At 60.9% G+C, this 11179-nt stretch overlaps 1 protein-coding gene across 2 annotated transcripts in view; it reads left to right on the forward strand.

The window, feature by feature from the left end:
* ATG2A (autophagy related 2A) overlaps positions 1-3821 on the forward strand; it is a 22103-nt gene extending 18282 nt beyond the window's left edge. Inside the window, exons 34-41 of one of the 2 annotated variants that reach the window (XM_027856253.1) lie at positions 89-173; positions 1344-1488; positions 1590-1662; positions 1963-2045; positions 2210-2331; positions 2559-2713; positions 2893-3045; positions 3150-3821. In XM_027856253.1, coding sequence (XP_027712054.1) covers positions 89-173; positions 1344-1488; positions 1590-1662; positions 1963-2045; positions 2210-2331; positions 2559-2713; positions 2893-3045; positions 3150-3386 — 1053 coding nt within the window. In that variant the 3' untranslated portion in view covers positions 3387-3821. Of the gene's footprint in view, positions 1-88; positions 174-1343; positions 1489-1589; positions 1663-1883; positions 2046-2209; positions 2332-2558; positions 2714-2892; positions 3046-3149 lie in introns of those variants that run through there. The other variant, XM_027856254.1, reaches the window with a different exon arrangement.
* The last annotated feature ends 7358 nt before the right edge of the window (positions 3822-11179 follow it).

The following is an 11179-nucleotide window of genomic DNA, read 5'->3' on the forward strand; positions in this document are numbered from 1 at the left end:
GGGTTGGCTAGTTGCTAGCTAGCCCGGGCTTGGTCCCTGGCTACCCTCCAGCCTTGGGCTGATGAGGTTGCCCCCATACACTTCGCAGGATGCCTTATTCTTCCTGAAAGATTTCTTCACCAGCCTGGCGGCCGGCATTAACCCCGTCATTCCGATGGAGACGGCAGCTGAAGGTGAGGGGCTGGGGTGAAGGGCAGTGACTCTGGAGGCCCTCTCGGCCCCAAGCTTAGTCTGGTTGGGGAACAGGAATGGGGTCTCCGGCCAGCACGGGGAGTGGGCATAGAAATGAGGGCTCAGCCTTGGCTGGGTGTAGGCTTCCTGCAGCAGCTGGGGGCCTCGTCAGTGAGCATTTATGAGAACCTGCTGGGGGCCAGGCACCGTGCTAGGCACCAGGGAAGGGCAGCAGCGAGTCCCTGCCCTCCTTGAGCTCATCCGTCGGAAGAGACGAATGTGGACGTCGGGGCTTGGAGGGCAGGGTGAGAAGGGCTTCAAGGTTGAAGGGGTGACTTTGCTGGGTTCTGAAGGAAACAAGGAGATCTGAGAGAGAAATGTGAAGAGGTAGACCATTCCAGGTGTGGAGCATGGCCAGTACAAAAGCACGGAGGTGGGAGATTGGGTGGTGGACGTGAGGACGCCAAGAAGGGCGCTTTGCTGGAGCCTAGCGTGGAAGGAGAACAAGGTAGAGCAAAGGTCTTTAAATGCCAGCGAGAGGAGTTTGCGTCTTACCCTGTCCCGGGTGTTCTACCCATGAGGACAAGCACTGTGGTATTGTGGAGGGGTGGTCTGGAGTGAGAGCCGGGGGTGGGAACTGCAGGCAGGGGAAAGCAGGGTGACCCAGGCCCTTCCCCCACGCTGCCCTTTGACAGCCTGGCTTCCTGGCGCAACTTACGCCTCTTGGCGCTTTTCAGCTTGCTTCCTTTGCACTGCCTTGTAATATGTAGGTAGGGAAAGTTAGGATTAGCTCCGTTTGACAGGAGAGGAAACTGAGGCCCAGAGGCCCCTCAGAATGGGAACTCCCCAGGTGCCTCTGTCTAAGAGGATTGCCTGGGGCATAGTGGGGCTAAGTAACTTGTCTCTGGGCCCGTTTGATGCCTGCTCAGACGGTGGCCACACGGGGACCGGAGGCAGGAGTGCAGCCACGTGGCCATTCTCTAGGCCGTGATGCCTTTTAGCATCCCAGGTTTGGAGCCAGGCCTCCCTTTTACAAAGGACAACTGAGGCCCAGAGAAGAGCAGGGTAGGGGGCAGGGGCTTGCTAATGATGGACCAGGGAGGGGGTGAGGAGCAAGGCCCTCCCCACTGCCACGCAGCCTGGGCCCACCCCCTCCCTCTCCCCCCATCCAGCCCACCAAGATCCCGCTGTCCGGAGCAGTGCCCCCCAAGACAAGCTGCCAGAGGGGGCGCAGATGAGCAGCTCTCTGGAGACCACAGTCAGCGAGCAGAGCTCCTCCTCGTCTGCGGCCTCGGCCGAGCAGCCCATTTACTTCAGGTGCTGGAGAGGGCTGGGGCGGTGGGGAGGAGGGAGGCCGGGTCCAGCAGCTCAAGGGCTCACAGGTGTGCTATCCCCACCCCCCACGTGTGCCCCTTTAGGGAGTTCCGATTTACCTCTGAGGTGCCAATTTGGCTGGATTACCACGGCAAGCACGTCACCATGGACCAAGTGGTGAGTGGCTGGGCCGTGGGGCCTGGGGCGGCATGCGTGCGTGGAGGGTGGCCCGACACGTGGCCTGGGCCCGGTCCCCCTCCTCCGTTAGTCACTTGTAACCGTGCCCCATCTCGCTGACTCGAGTGAGCGGTTGCATCGTCTCCACGGCCAGGGTGGGGGCCTGGGGGCGGCAGGGAGGAGAAGGCAGTCATCCTGAGTCCTGGTGTCTACGTGCCTAGGTGTCCCTCTGGGTCTGGGGGTCTCCTGAGTCCCCCCAGTCCCGGGCTCTGCAACGACCCGCCCACCTCTCCCTCCCAGGGCACCTTCGCCGGGATCCTCATCGGCCTGGCCCAGCTCAATTGCTCAGAGCTCAAGCTTAAACGTCTCTGCTGCCGGCATGGGTGAGCCTGACCAAAAGCCGTCCTTTCCCCGAGACCCTCCCCCGCCCCAGGAGCCCCGGTCTGCCAGCCAGGCCTCCCACCCCCTGCCCAGACCGTGGCGTGGCCAGATGGCCCCGCCGCTCGGGAAGGGAGCCACTCGACCCCCGCTTCTGTTCTGTGTGCAGGCTCTTGGGGGTAGACAAGGTGCTGGGCTACGCTCTCAATGAATGGCTGCAGGACATCCGAAAGAACCAGCTGCCAGGGCTCCTGGGAGGCGTGGGCCCCATGCACTCGGTGGTCCAGCTCTGTGAGTGCTGCTTACCCCTGAAAGGGGCCATGTTGGAGGGGCCTTGAAACTACCATTTCTGTGGGACAGCCTAGAAACTGTCATTGCAGGGCTGCCCCTCCAGGGGGTGAAAGAGGGTGGGTCAGACTCTGCCCCGGGGACGAGGGCATTGGGTAGAAAAAGCTGTGGGTGTAAAGAAGGGCGCGTGGGCTGGAGCTGGCCCCTGACTCTGCCGCCCCCTGCTCCAGTTCACGGCCTTAGAGACTTGCTGTGGCTTCCCATCGAGCAGTACCGGCGGGACGGGCGCCTCATGCGGGGGCTGCAGCGGGGGGCTGCCTCCTTCGGCTCTTCTACAGCGTCAGCCGCTCTGGAGCTCAGCAACCGTCTCGTGCAGGCCATCCAGGTGACCGGGCCGTGGCGGGGGACTGAGGGGCCCGGCGGGGGGTGGGGGCCTCGGCGGGAGGAGAAGTCTCCCGACGCACAGATTCCCCTCCTCGGAAATGGGGCGAAGGGGAGGGACCAGAGGCCAGGGCGGGCCACACCCGCTTGGCCTCTACCTCCCCATCACCTTCCTCCCTCCAGGCGACCGCTGAGACCGTGTATGACATCCTGTCCCCGGCTGCCCCCGTCTCGCGCTCACTTCAGGACAGGCGCTCGGCTCGAAAGCTCCGCAGGGGGCAGCAGCCGGCTGACCTTCGGGAAGGCGTGGCCAAGGCCTATGACACTGTGCGGGAGGTACGTCCTGCCCAGCCCATGCCCCCTCCCGGGGCGGACCTCCTCCCAGCTCCCCTCAGTCTTGCCCCCGTCGTCTCATGTTGCGCCCTCTTCTCGCCTCCCAGGGCATCCTGGACACGGCCCAGACCATCTGCGATGTTGCTTCTCGGGGTCACGAGCAGAAGGGCCTGACGGGGGCTGTCGGGGGGGTGATCCGCCAGTTGCCCCCCACAGTGGTGAAGCCGCTCATCTTGGCCACAGAAGCCACCTCCAACTTGCTGGGGGGCATGCGCAACCAGATCCTGCCTGACGCCCACAAGGACCATGCCCTCAAGTGGCGGTCAGAGGAGTCGCAAGACTGACGGGGACGCTGGGGTCCGGCCGTGGGGTCGCGGCTTGGAGGACACTTGCATCCTGGGAGCTTGCGGGCCACTGGGGGTCCTGGCCGTGTGGCTCCCAGGTGGGACGGGAGGATGCCTGGTTTTGAGACTGACTCCTTGAGGCCCCGTGCCAAGCCCCCTGCCCCCATCCCCCATCCTCTGGGCCTGGGCTGAGGGAGTCCCTCTGCCCTGCAGAGGAGGAAGGGGCCCCTGCTGCTGCTGCTGCTGCCTGGCCCCAGGATGCACAGACTTCCCCCCCAGGGTCCCCTCCTCTGGCCAGGTGGCTTTCCATGTTCGGATGGGGGAGGGCCGGGCCCCGGGACACACATGTGGTTCCGTGTATCACTTTCTGAGCCCTCCGGGAGCGGGGGTCGCGGCTTCTGCATGATGTGGAATAAATTGTGCCCATAGCCGCCATCCCCCATTTCTCTTTGTCCCGAGGGCCGGACTGCTGGGCCCTGGGCGTGCCCAGGGTGGTCTGGGGAGCTGCCCCTGCACTCCTGCCATTTTGCCACCAGGGGTCGCCAGGTGCCTTCCCTAGCTCGGTGTCCAGGGTTTGGGAAGGGGCAGGCATTGATCCCAAGAATATTGGGCGGGAAAGCGCCGTGGGGCCTTCTGCTGTCCCGGAGCCCTGTGGCCCTGAGTTCGAGACCTGCCTCCCCCAGTGCCAGCTGCTCGCTCTGGGGCCCCCAGTGGAGAAAGCTGGTGGATGAGCTGGTCAGGGTCCAGAGGGGGCCACGAGGTCGGGGAGAAGACGCCCTGGGGGTGGTGGGATCTGTGGGGGCCCCAGAGGCTGGAGCCTCGAGCAGTGTTGCAGACCCCCCAGTTCCAGTGGGATGTTGGGAAGAGCTCGTTCTGGCTTGGGGCCATCCCCCATGAAGGGCTGGGCCGCCCTGCGCTCCGTCCTCCGTGTTTGTGGAGGGCTCCACCCTGGGGAACGTCACAGGGTCGTGGATTTAGAGCAGGAAAGGACCCTAGAGGCCAAGGCCAACCCCCTCCTCTGACAGATGAGGAAACTGAGGCCCAGGGGACTCGCCCAAGATCCCACACGGGAGCAGGAAATTTACAGGGGCCATGGAGTGAGAATGTCAGGCAGAATCTGAACCCCATTCTGCCTCTCCAGTCAGATTAGAAAAGACCTTTGTGGTTATCTGGACCAGCACGGGGGGGGGGGGGGGTGTCGCACAGACCAAGTCACTGGCAGAGCCGGAATTAGAACACAGGTCCTCTGGCTCCTAGCCAGCACATCCATGTGGCCTCCTTAGAACTTGGGTGTCCTGTGCCCTTCCACCCCCCAGCTCTGAGCCTTCCTTGACTCGCTCCACTCCCAGGGTGGGGCTGCCCTCTCCACCCTTTGGGGATGTGGCAGGAAGGCTGAAGGTCTCTAGGCAGTGGGGTGAAGGCAAGGAATAGGGTGGGGGCTCTGGAGTTCTCACCCTGCTAAGCACAAAGGTACACTCCCCGATCCTGCGGGCGTGGGGGGGCAAGGCCAAGGTTGAAGAAGCCGGGTGGCCTGATGCAGCTTTCCTCCGACCTCACCACTTTTTGCTCCCCCTAAGGTTCAGCCCAGGAGTACCTCCCGTCCCCCAGTATTCTCGAGGTTTACTGTTATCACCAGCCCCTTCTCCTAAGGCCCCAGCGTTGTGGTCTCAGCACCTCTGCCCTTATGCCCGACCAGAGCCGGCCAAACAATGGGGCTTCCTCGGCGAGGATGCAAGCTGTTGGCCCCCTGACTTGCTGACCAATGGGAGCCAGCCCACCTTAGCTGGGGGGCTCAGCGCCTGGCCTGGGTGGAGGAAGGAGCCCAGCTAAGGCAGCCCGCTGTTTCAACCTCCTTCCTGTTGATCTGTCCCTCAGGGGAGGCTGGGCAGTTTCTAGGCAAAAATCCTGCTCCATCCTGGACACTTTCAGCACACAGTAGGTGCTCAATAAACGCTCGTTGGGCAAGACCCTGAGTGGACCAGGTTGCTTCTTGTTCCAGGCTGAGGAAATCAGTCAGCAATGCTAGCCTGCTGGGCGCTGGGAATAGAAAGGGAAAACCATGGCTCCTGCCCTGGGGTCCCTGCACAGTCTTCGTGAGGGGACAGCACCCTACCGGGTGGTCCTTTCTCCTGCTTTGTCCTGGGCCAGGGCCGTGGCCTCCTGGAAAATGAGTGCCCTCTGCGTGTTATCCTTTGTGATTGGGGGCCACAGTGCCGGGAACCTCCGGGGATCTCCATTTGACAGGATCTGTTAACACCTATGAGCCAGGACCTGGGGTACAGAAGCAGAAAGGAAGCCATCCCTGCCCTCAGGGAGCTTACATTCTCTAAGGGCAAATGTGGGGACAGGTGGGTAAATACAAGGGAATTCCAGACTGGCAAGCAGCCAGCATCCATTGAGCACCTGCTGTGTGCTGGGTGCTGAGGGGGCTAAGCCGTGAGTGAGATGGTCAGCCTCCATAGGTCACTACAACATGCCAGTGCCTGGCACGGGCTAGGCTTATCGATGCTGATCAGTTGGCCGGCTCCTCTGAAGAGCCCTCCGTGTCGTCCCCTTAGGGACGCTGTCCACAAGCCTGGGGCCAAGAGTGGAGGCCCAGGGAGCCAGGGGCTCAGACCCGATGAAGGAGTCACTGCCCCTACTTCTCAACAGGAAATCCAAGCCCCAAGGAGGGAAGGGTGGGTAAAGGCCACCCAGCCTGGACCTTTGTCCCAGCTCAGGACTCCTTGACAGAACAGGATGCTGAGTAGAAAGATAAGATTAACTGGCCTTCCCACAATGCCTCCAGGTTTAAACGGTTTTGCAGAGGAGGAAACTGAGGCCCAGAGAGATTGAAAGATTCTCCTGTAGGTTCTCACAGCTAGCAAATGGTAGGCTCAGAACTGGAACCTAGGGCTTCTGGCTGCAGAGCCAGTGAGTGTGCTGACCATTGTACCATCCTGCCTCTCAGCACTTAGAAGGGTGGCTGCCAGCCCTGTCACACCTTTCTATCCCCCCACTCGGCCACCTCCACACACATACAAACACACTCTATTGCCCTGGAGGGGAGTGAGCTCTGGGGGAGACCCTGGGCTGAGGGCTCTGGCTGGCCAGGCCAGGATGCTTAGGCTCCTGGAGCCCCCACCCCACCCCCTCCCTGGGCACAGTACAAGTTCGAAGGTTGCCCTTCGAACTGCACTTGTGATCCCATATTGACGGGCAAGCTAATCATTAACCCCCAGGGGCACTGGGCTTGGCCAGGAATTCAAAAGGCAGCAGGCCCACCCTGCCTGGCTCACTTCCTCCTCAGGCTCCCTGGTGAGCCCCACTACGGAGCCCGGCCCCCCGGAGAGCAGGGGAGAGGTAAGACGCTCAGCGGCCCGGCTCCCAGGCCTCCCTTCTCTTCTGAGCCAGGGTCCTCCCAAGCCCCAGGTTGCTTCCTGCCCCTGCCTTCCCACCTCTCCATCAGCTGTCCATCCCTATAAGGGAGACTCCTGGCCAGTTTAGCCTCTCCAGGTGCCTGGTCAGCTCCCAGGGGGCAGAGCTCTGTCCCGGAATCCCTGTGTGTGACCTTGGGCAAGCCACTGCCCCTCCCTAGGCCTCGGTTTGCCCCTCTGTAAAAGGAGGGGGTGAAACGAGGTGGTCTTTAAGGACCTTCCCAGCCTGGCTAGCTGGAACCGACTATAGAACCAGCCTATGGCCCTCCTGCCTGGGTGACCATCCCCAGTGTCCTCCCCATCATCACACCCACCAGGAAGTCTGCTGGCGTTTGAGTCTTCCCAGGGTGTGGCCGCCGAGGTGGGGGCAGAAGCCAGACACAGAAGCAGCCCAGAACCAGCAGGGCTGGAGGGCAGACTTGCCTGGGGCCCGAGGCCTGAGGCCAAGGCCAAGATCTAAGGCTGAGCCCCCTCTGACCACATTTCTAGAGCTTGGAAGGAAGCTTGCACGTGGGGGTCACAACTATGTTCCCCAGGGAATGGGCTCCCCTCTCCCCCCACCCCTTTACCTGCTTTCCTACTGCTCAAGAGGGAGGGAGCCCGAGGGAGAACCCCAGAGACAATCTAGTCCAGAACCTTTGCTTCGTAGGGGGAAAGTGACTGGCCCAAGGTCATACACTCAAAGGTAAGTGAGCTGGGCCCAGAACCCCGGGGGCAGAGGGGATCCACAGCAGCATCTGCCCTGTGTCTCCATGGGGTTCCTAGCCTGGGTGGCCAGGATCCTGGGTTCTAGACCTGGGTTTGTCGTCACTTCCCTTTTCCGGGCCGTATCCTCCAACTCTCCAGGGGAGAAGGACATTTCATCGCTTCTGCCCTTCCCAGGAGGTTACTGGGATTTGGGGTCAGCCTCCGGGTGGGCCCCTCCTGGGACTATGCCCTGCCCAGGGCCTCAGTCAGCAAGCAGACCTCCCTCTCAACGCTTCTGCCTGCCTGTCCAGCCTTTGGGCTGACCCTAAAACCGGTCTGCTCAGCATCATAAATTTAGAGCCATGTACAGCCACCCCAGCTCTTTATTTTTACAGAAAAGGAAACCGAGGTCCAGGCAGATGAAAGGACAGGCAGTAAATAGCAGGCTTAGAATTTGAATCCAAATCCTCTGAGCCATGGGGGCTAGCCCTGGCACATCCTGGCCCTTACGAGTGAGGAGACTGGGGCAAAACAGAGGAAGCTCTATGCTGGCCCAGGTTGCCAGAGTCCTGACTGACTCAGCCCCTGTGGCTATGGGCCAGCTCCTTTTGTGCAGACAAGCCCCACCCACCTCCTCCGAGGATCAAATGAGCTCTTGGATTTGAAAGGCCTTGGCAAAATTAAGGGGATTATTACCGTCCTTATGACTTTGGATGCTTTTTGAGCAGGGCTGGGGCCAACTCTCTTTGAAAAAGATAGGCAAGCCCCCTTTCCTCCATCACTGGCCCTGATGCCTTGTAATCCAGGTTCCAAGTTAGGCTGTACCACTTGTAGCCAAGTGTATGACCTTGGGCAAGTCCCTCATCCCCCTAAGTCTCAATTTCCTGGCCTGTGAGCCAGAGACAACCCCTGTAGAGCCTGCCTTGAGGACTTATGCTTAGCCGGGAGATCTCCAGACTCATCTCCTCCAGCCCCCTCTTTTACAGACAGGGAAGCCGAGGCCCACGGAGGGTAAGTGCCCAAGGTCACACGGGGGAGGGGGGGCCAAGCTGGGATGCAGACTCTTTCACTCCAGAGCCAGCCCTGGTTCCGCTGTGCCATGAGAACTCTCAAGTGCTCTGGAGATGTTCCCTGGTAACCGGCCCCTCTGCCCCCCACGCCTTTGCCTGCTTAATGCCACCCCTCCCTTTGTGCATATGCCCCCCCTCCCCCCCCCCCCCCCGCCAAGCCCCAGACGTTCCAGGAGATGGCCAGCCTGCATCTCCAAGCCTGAGGAGGTGAACAGAGCTTGCAGGCCCTGTGGCGGGCGGGTGGGTGGCAGGGGAGGGTAGAGGAGGGATGGGGGGAGGCCCCTTCCGTTTGGAAGGCTGAGAGCGGTGGGGCCCAGGCAACCGTTGGGAACAGGAAACTGAAAGGACAAAGAAGGCCAGGGGTGGGAGGGGGCCTCAGGCGCCCCGGGCTGTAAATCAGAGCCGCTCCCCAGTTTATTGAGGCCGATAGGGGCTGGAGCGCGGACTTCGCCCGGGCTAAGGAGCGCTGGCATGGGCGAGGGCATGCCAAGCGTGGGCGCCAGCTGATAAGGAGCTGTAATAAAGAGACTATGACCCTGGGGCTTGGGGCGTCGTGAGGGGCACCAGCTGGGCAGAGACAAAGACACCCAGGAGGGCAGCCGTGGTGGCGCTCACTCCCTGTAACAGCAACTCCATGTGGGATGGCTTCCTATTCCCAGTGGGGATGCTGTTACCTTGGGTGGGCAGCCAAGATCGCCGGAGAAGACGGAGAAGAGGAGGCCGTGCCGGGGGCTGGACCCCTGCCAGGCAGCCCCCTCCCCGGCTCCTCAGGGCCCCCACCCAGGGAGCATGGAGGCCCTGCAGCCACCTGGAGGGGCCTCCAGCCCATTCCCCTGACAGAGTGCGCAGGGCTCTGACCTATGAATTGACAGCCAGTGTCCATTCTCCCTTCTGGCTGCCAATTCCATAGGTCACAGGTATGTTCGCCTCAATGCCCGCGGGGATGACCTGCCAGGGCCCAGCGTGGGGGAGGCAGGGGCCGTGGACTGAGGACAGCCGGGCCACCCTAGCTCCCTTCCCAAGGGCAGGGTCCCGCTAGACCTCCAGGGGGAAAACCTTAGACACAGCAGCCAAGGGGGCAGGTGTGCATACGCCCCCGCTCACCAGGCCCTGGCTTCCCTGCCTCCAGGACCAAGTGCAAATACCTGCTGGGCATGGAAAGCCCTACCCTTCTATGCTGCAGTGCCTGGCCCATCACAAGCGCTTAATAAATGATTTTGCCTCCCTCCTCCCTTCCTCCCTTTCTTCCTTCCTTCCTCCCTCCCTTCTTTCCTTCCTTCCTTCCTCCCTTCCTCCCTTCTTTCCTTCCTTCCTCCCTCCCTTTCCTTCCTTCCTCCTTCCTCCCTCTCTTCCTTCCTCCCTTTCTTCCTTCCTTCCTCCCTCCCTTCTTTCCTTCCGTCCTTCCTTCCTCTCTTCCTTCCTCCCTTCCTCCCTCTCTTCCTTCCTTCCTTCCTCCCTTCCTTCCTTCCTCCCTCCCTTTCCTTCCTTCCTCCTTCTTCCCTCTCTTCCTTCCTCCCTTCCTTCCTCCCTTCCTCCCTCTCTTCCTTCCTTCCTTCCTTCCTCCCTTCTTTCCTTCCTTCCTCCCTCCCTTTTCTTCCATCCTTCCTTCCTTCCTCCCTTCTTCCCTCCCTTCTTCCCTCCCTTCTTTCCTTCCTTCCTTCCTCCCTTCCTTCCTCCCTTTTTCCCTCCCTTCTTTCCTTCCTTCCTTCCTTCCTCCCTTCTTTCTTTCCTTCCTCCTTCCCTTTCTTCCCTCCCTCCTCCCTCCCTTCCTCCCTCCCCCATCTTATACATGACCCCTGCACATCCTTCTCTGTCCAGAGTCACTGGCCTTGTTGTCAGTCACCCTGGTCACTGCCAGGCACTCTGCTGAGTGCTTTATTATCTCTTTGGATCCTCACAACCACCCTGGGAGACAGGTGCTATTATTATCCCCATTTTACAGATGAGGAAACTGAGGCAAACAGAAGTTAGTGACTTGCTGGTAAATGTCGGAGAGTGGATTTGAACTCAGGCCTTCCCGGCTCCAGGCCCGGTGCTCTGTGCACTGTGAGTCCATCCAGCTGCCTCCAACAAGGGACATTTTAAGTGAGATTTTTCAATGTGCACATATGTATTTTTAAGCTCAGAAAATCCCACTCCCTGTAGTGCATAGGTGTTTATTTTGGGGAAAGTTAAGTCCCTAGTTCGGAGAGGAGGCTCAGAACAGAGCTGTCTACACTTGCCTGGGCCAGGGCGCATGAAGGTCCTGTCTCCAATTCTAGATAAGGCAGCTGTGCCCCTCCCTTCCCCCACCCAGGGAGCCGCAGGCTTGCAGAAGCCCTGGACTAGGGGCCCCCAGTACCCAGTGCCCACTCGTCCACATCCTGCCTTCTGGCACCCCCATCGGCCACCATGGCGTGTACACACACCAGCTGAGCACTCGGTGTGGTCGGTGCACCAGCCGCGATGAGGGGAGAAGAGGCAGGAGATCCAAAGTCCCAGCTGTCCAGAGTCCCCAGCCAGGCCTGGGCACACCAAAGGGGCATGCAGGAAGCAGCCCATCATCTGGCGGGCATCATTGAAAGGGGGACACAGGCAGGGGCGAGTCAAATCAGAAAGGCTTCCTGGAGGTCCAGGCCAT

This window comes from Vombatus ursinus, unplaced genomic scaffold (assembly GCF_900497805.2).
Source record: "Vombatus ursinus unplaced genomic scaffold, bare-nosed wombat genome assembly UNPS02011369.1, whole genome shotgun sequence".
In the NCBI taxonomy this organism is placed as follows: Eukaryota; Metazoa; Chordata; class Mammalia; order Diprotodontia; family Vombatidae; genus Vombatus; species Vombatus ursinus.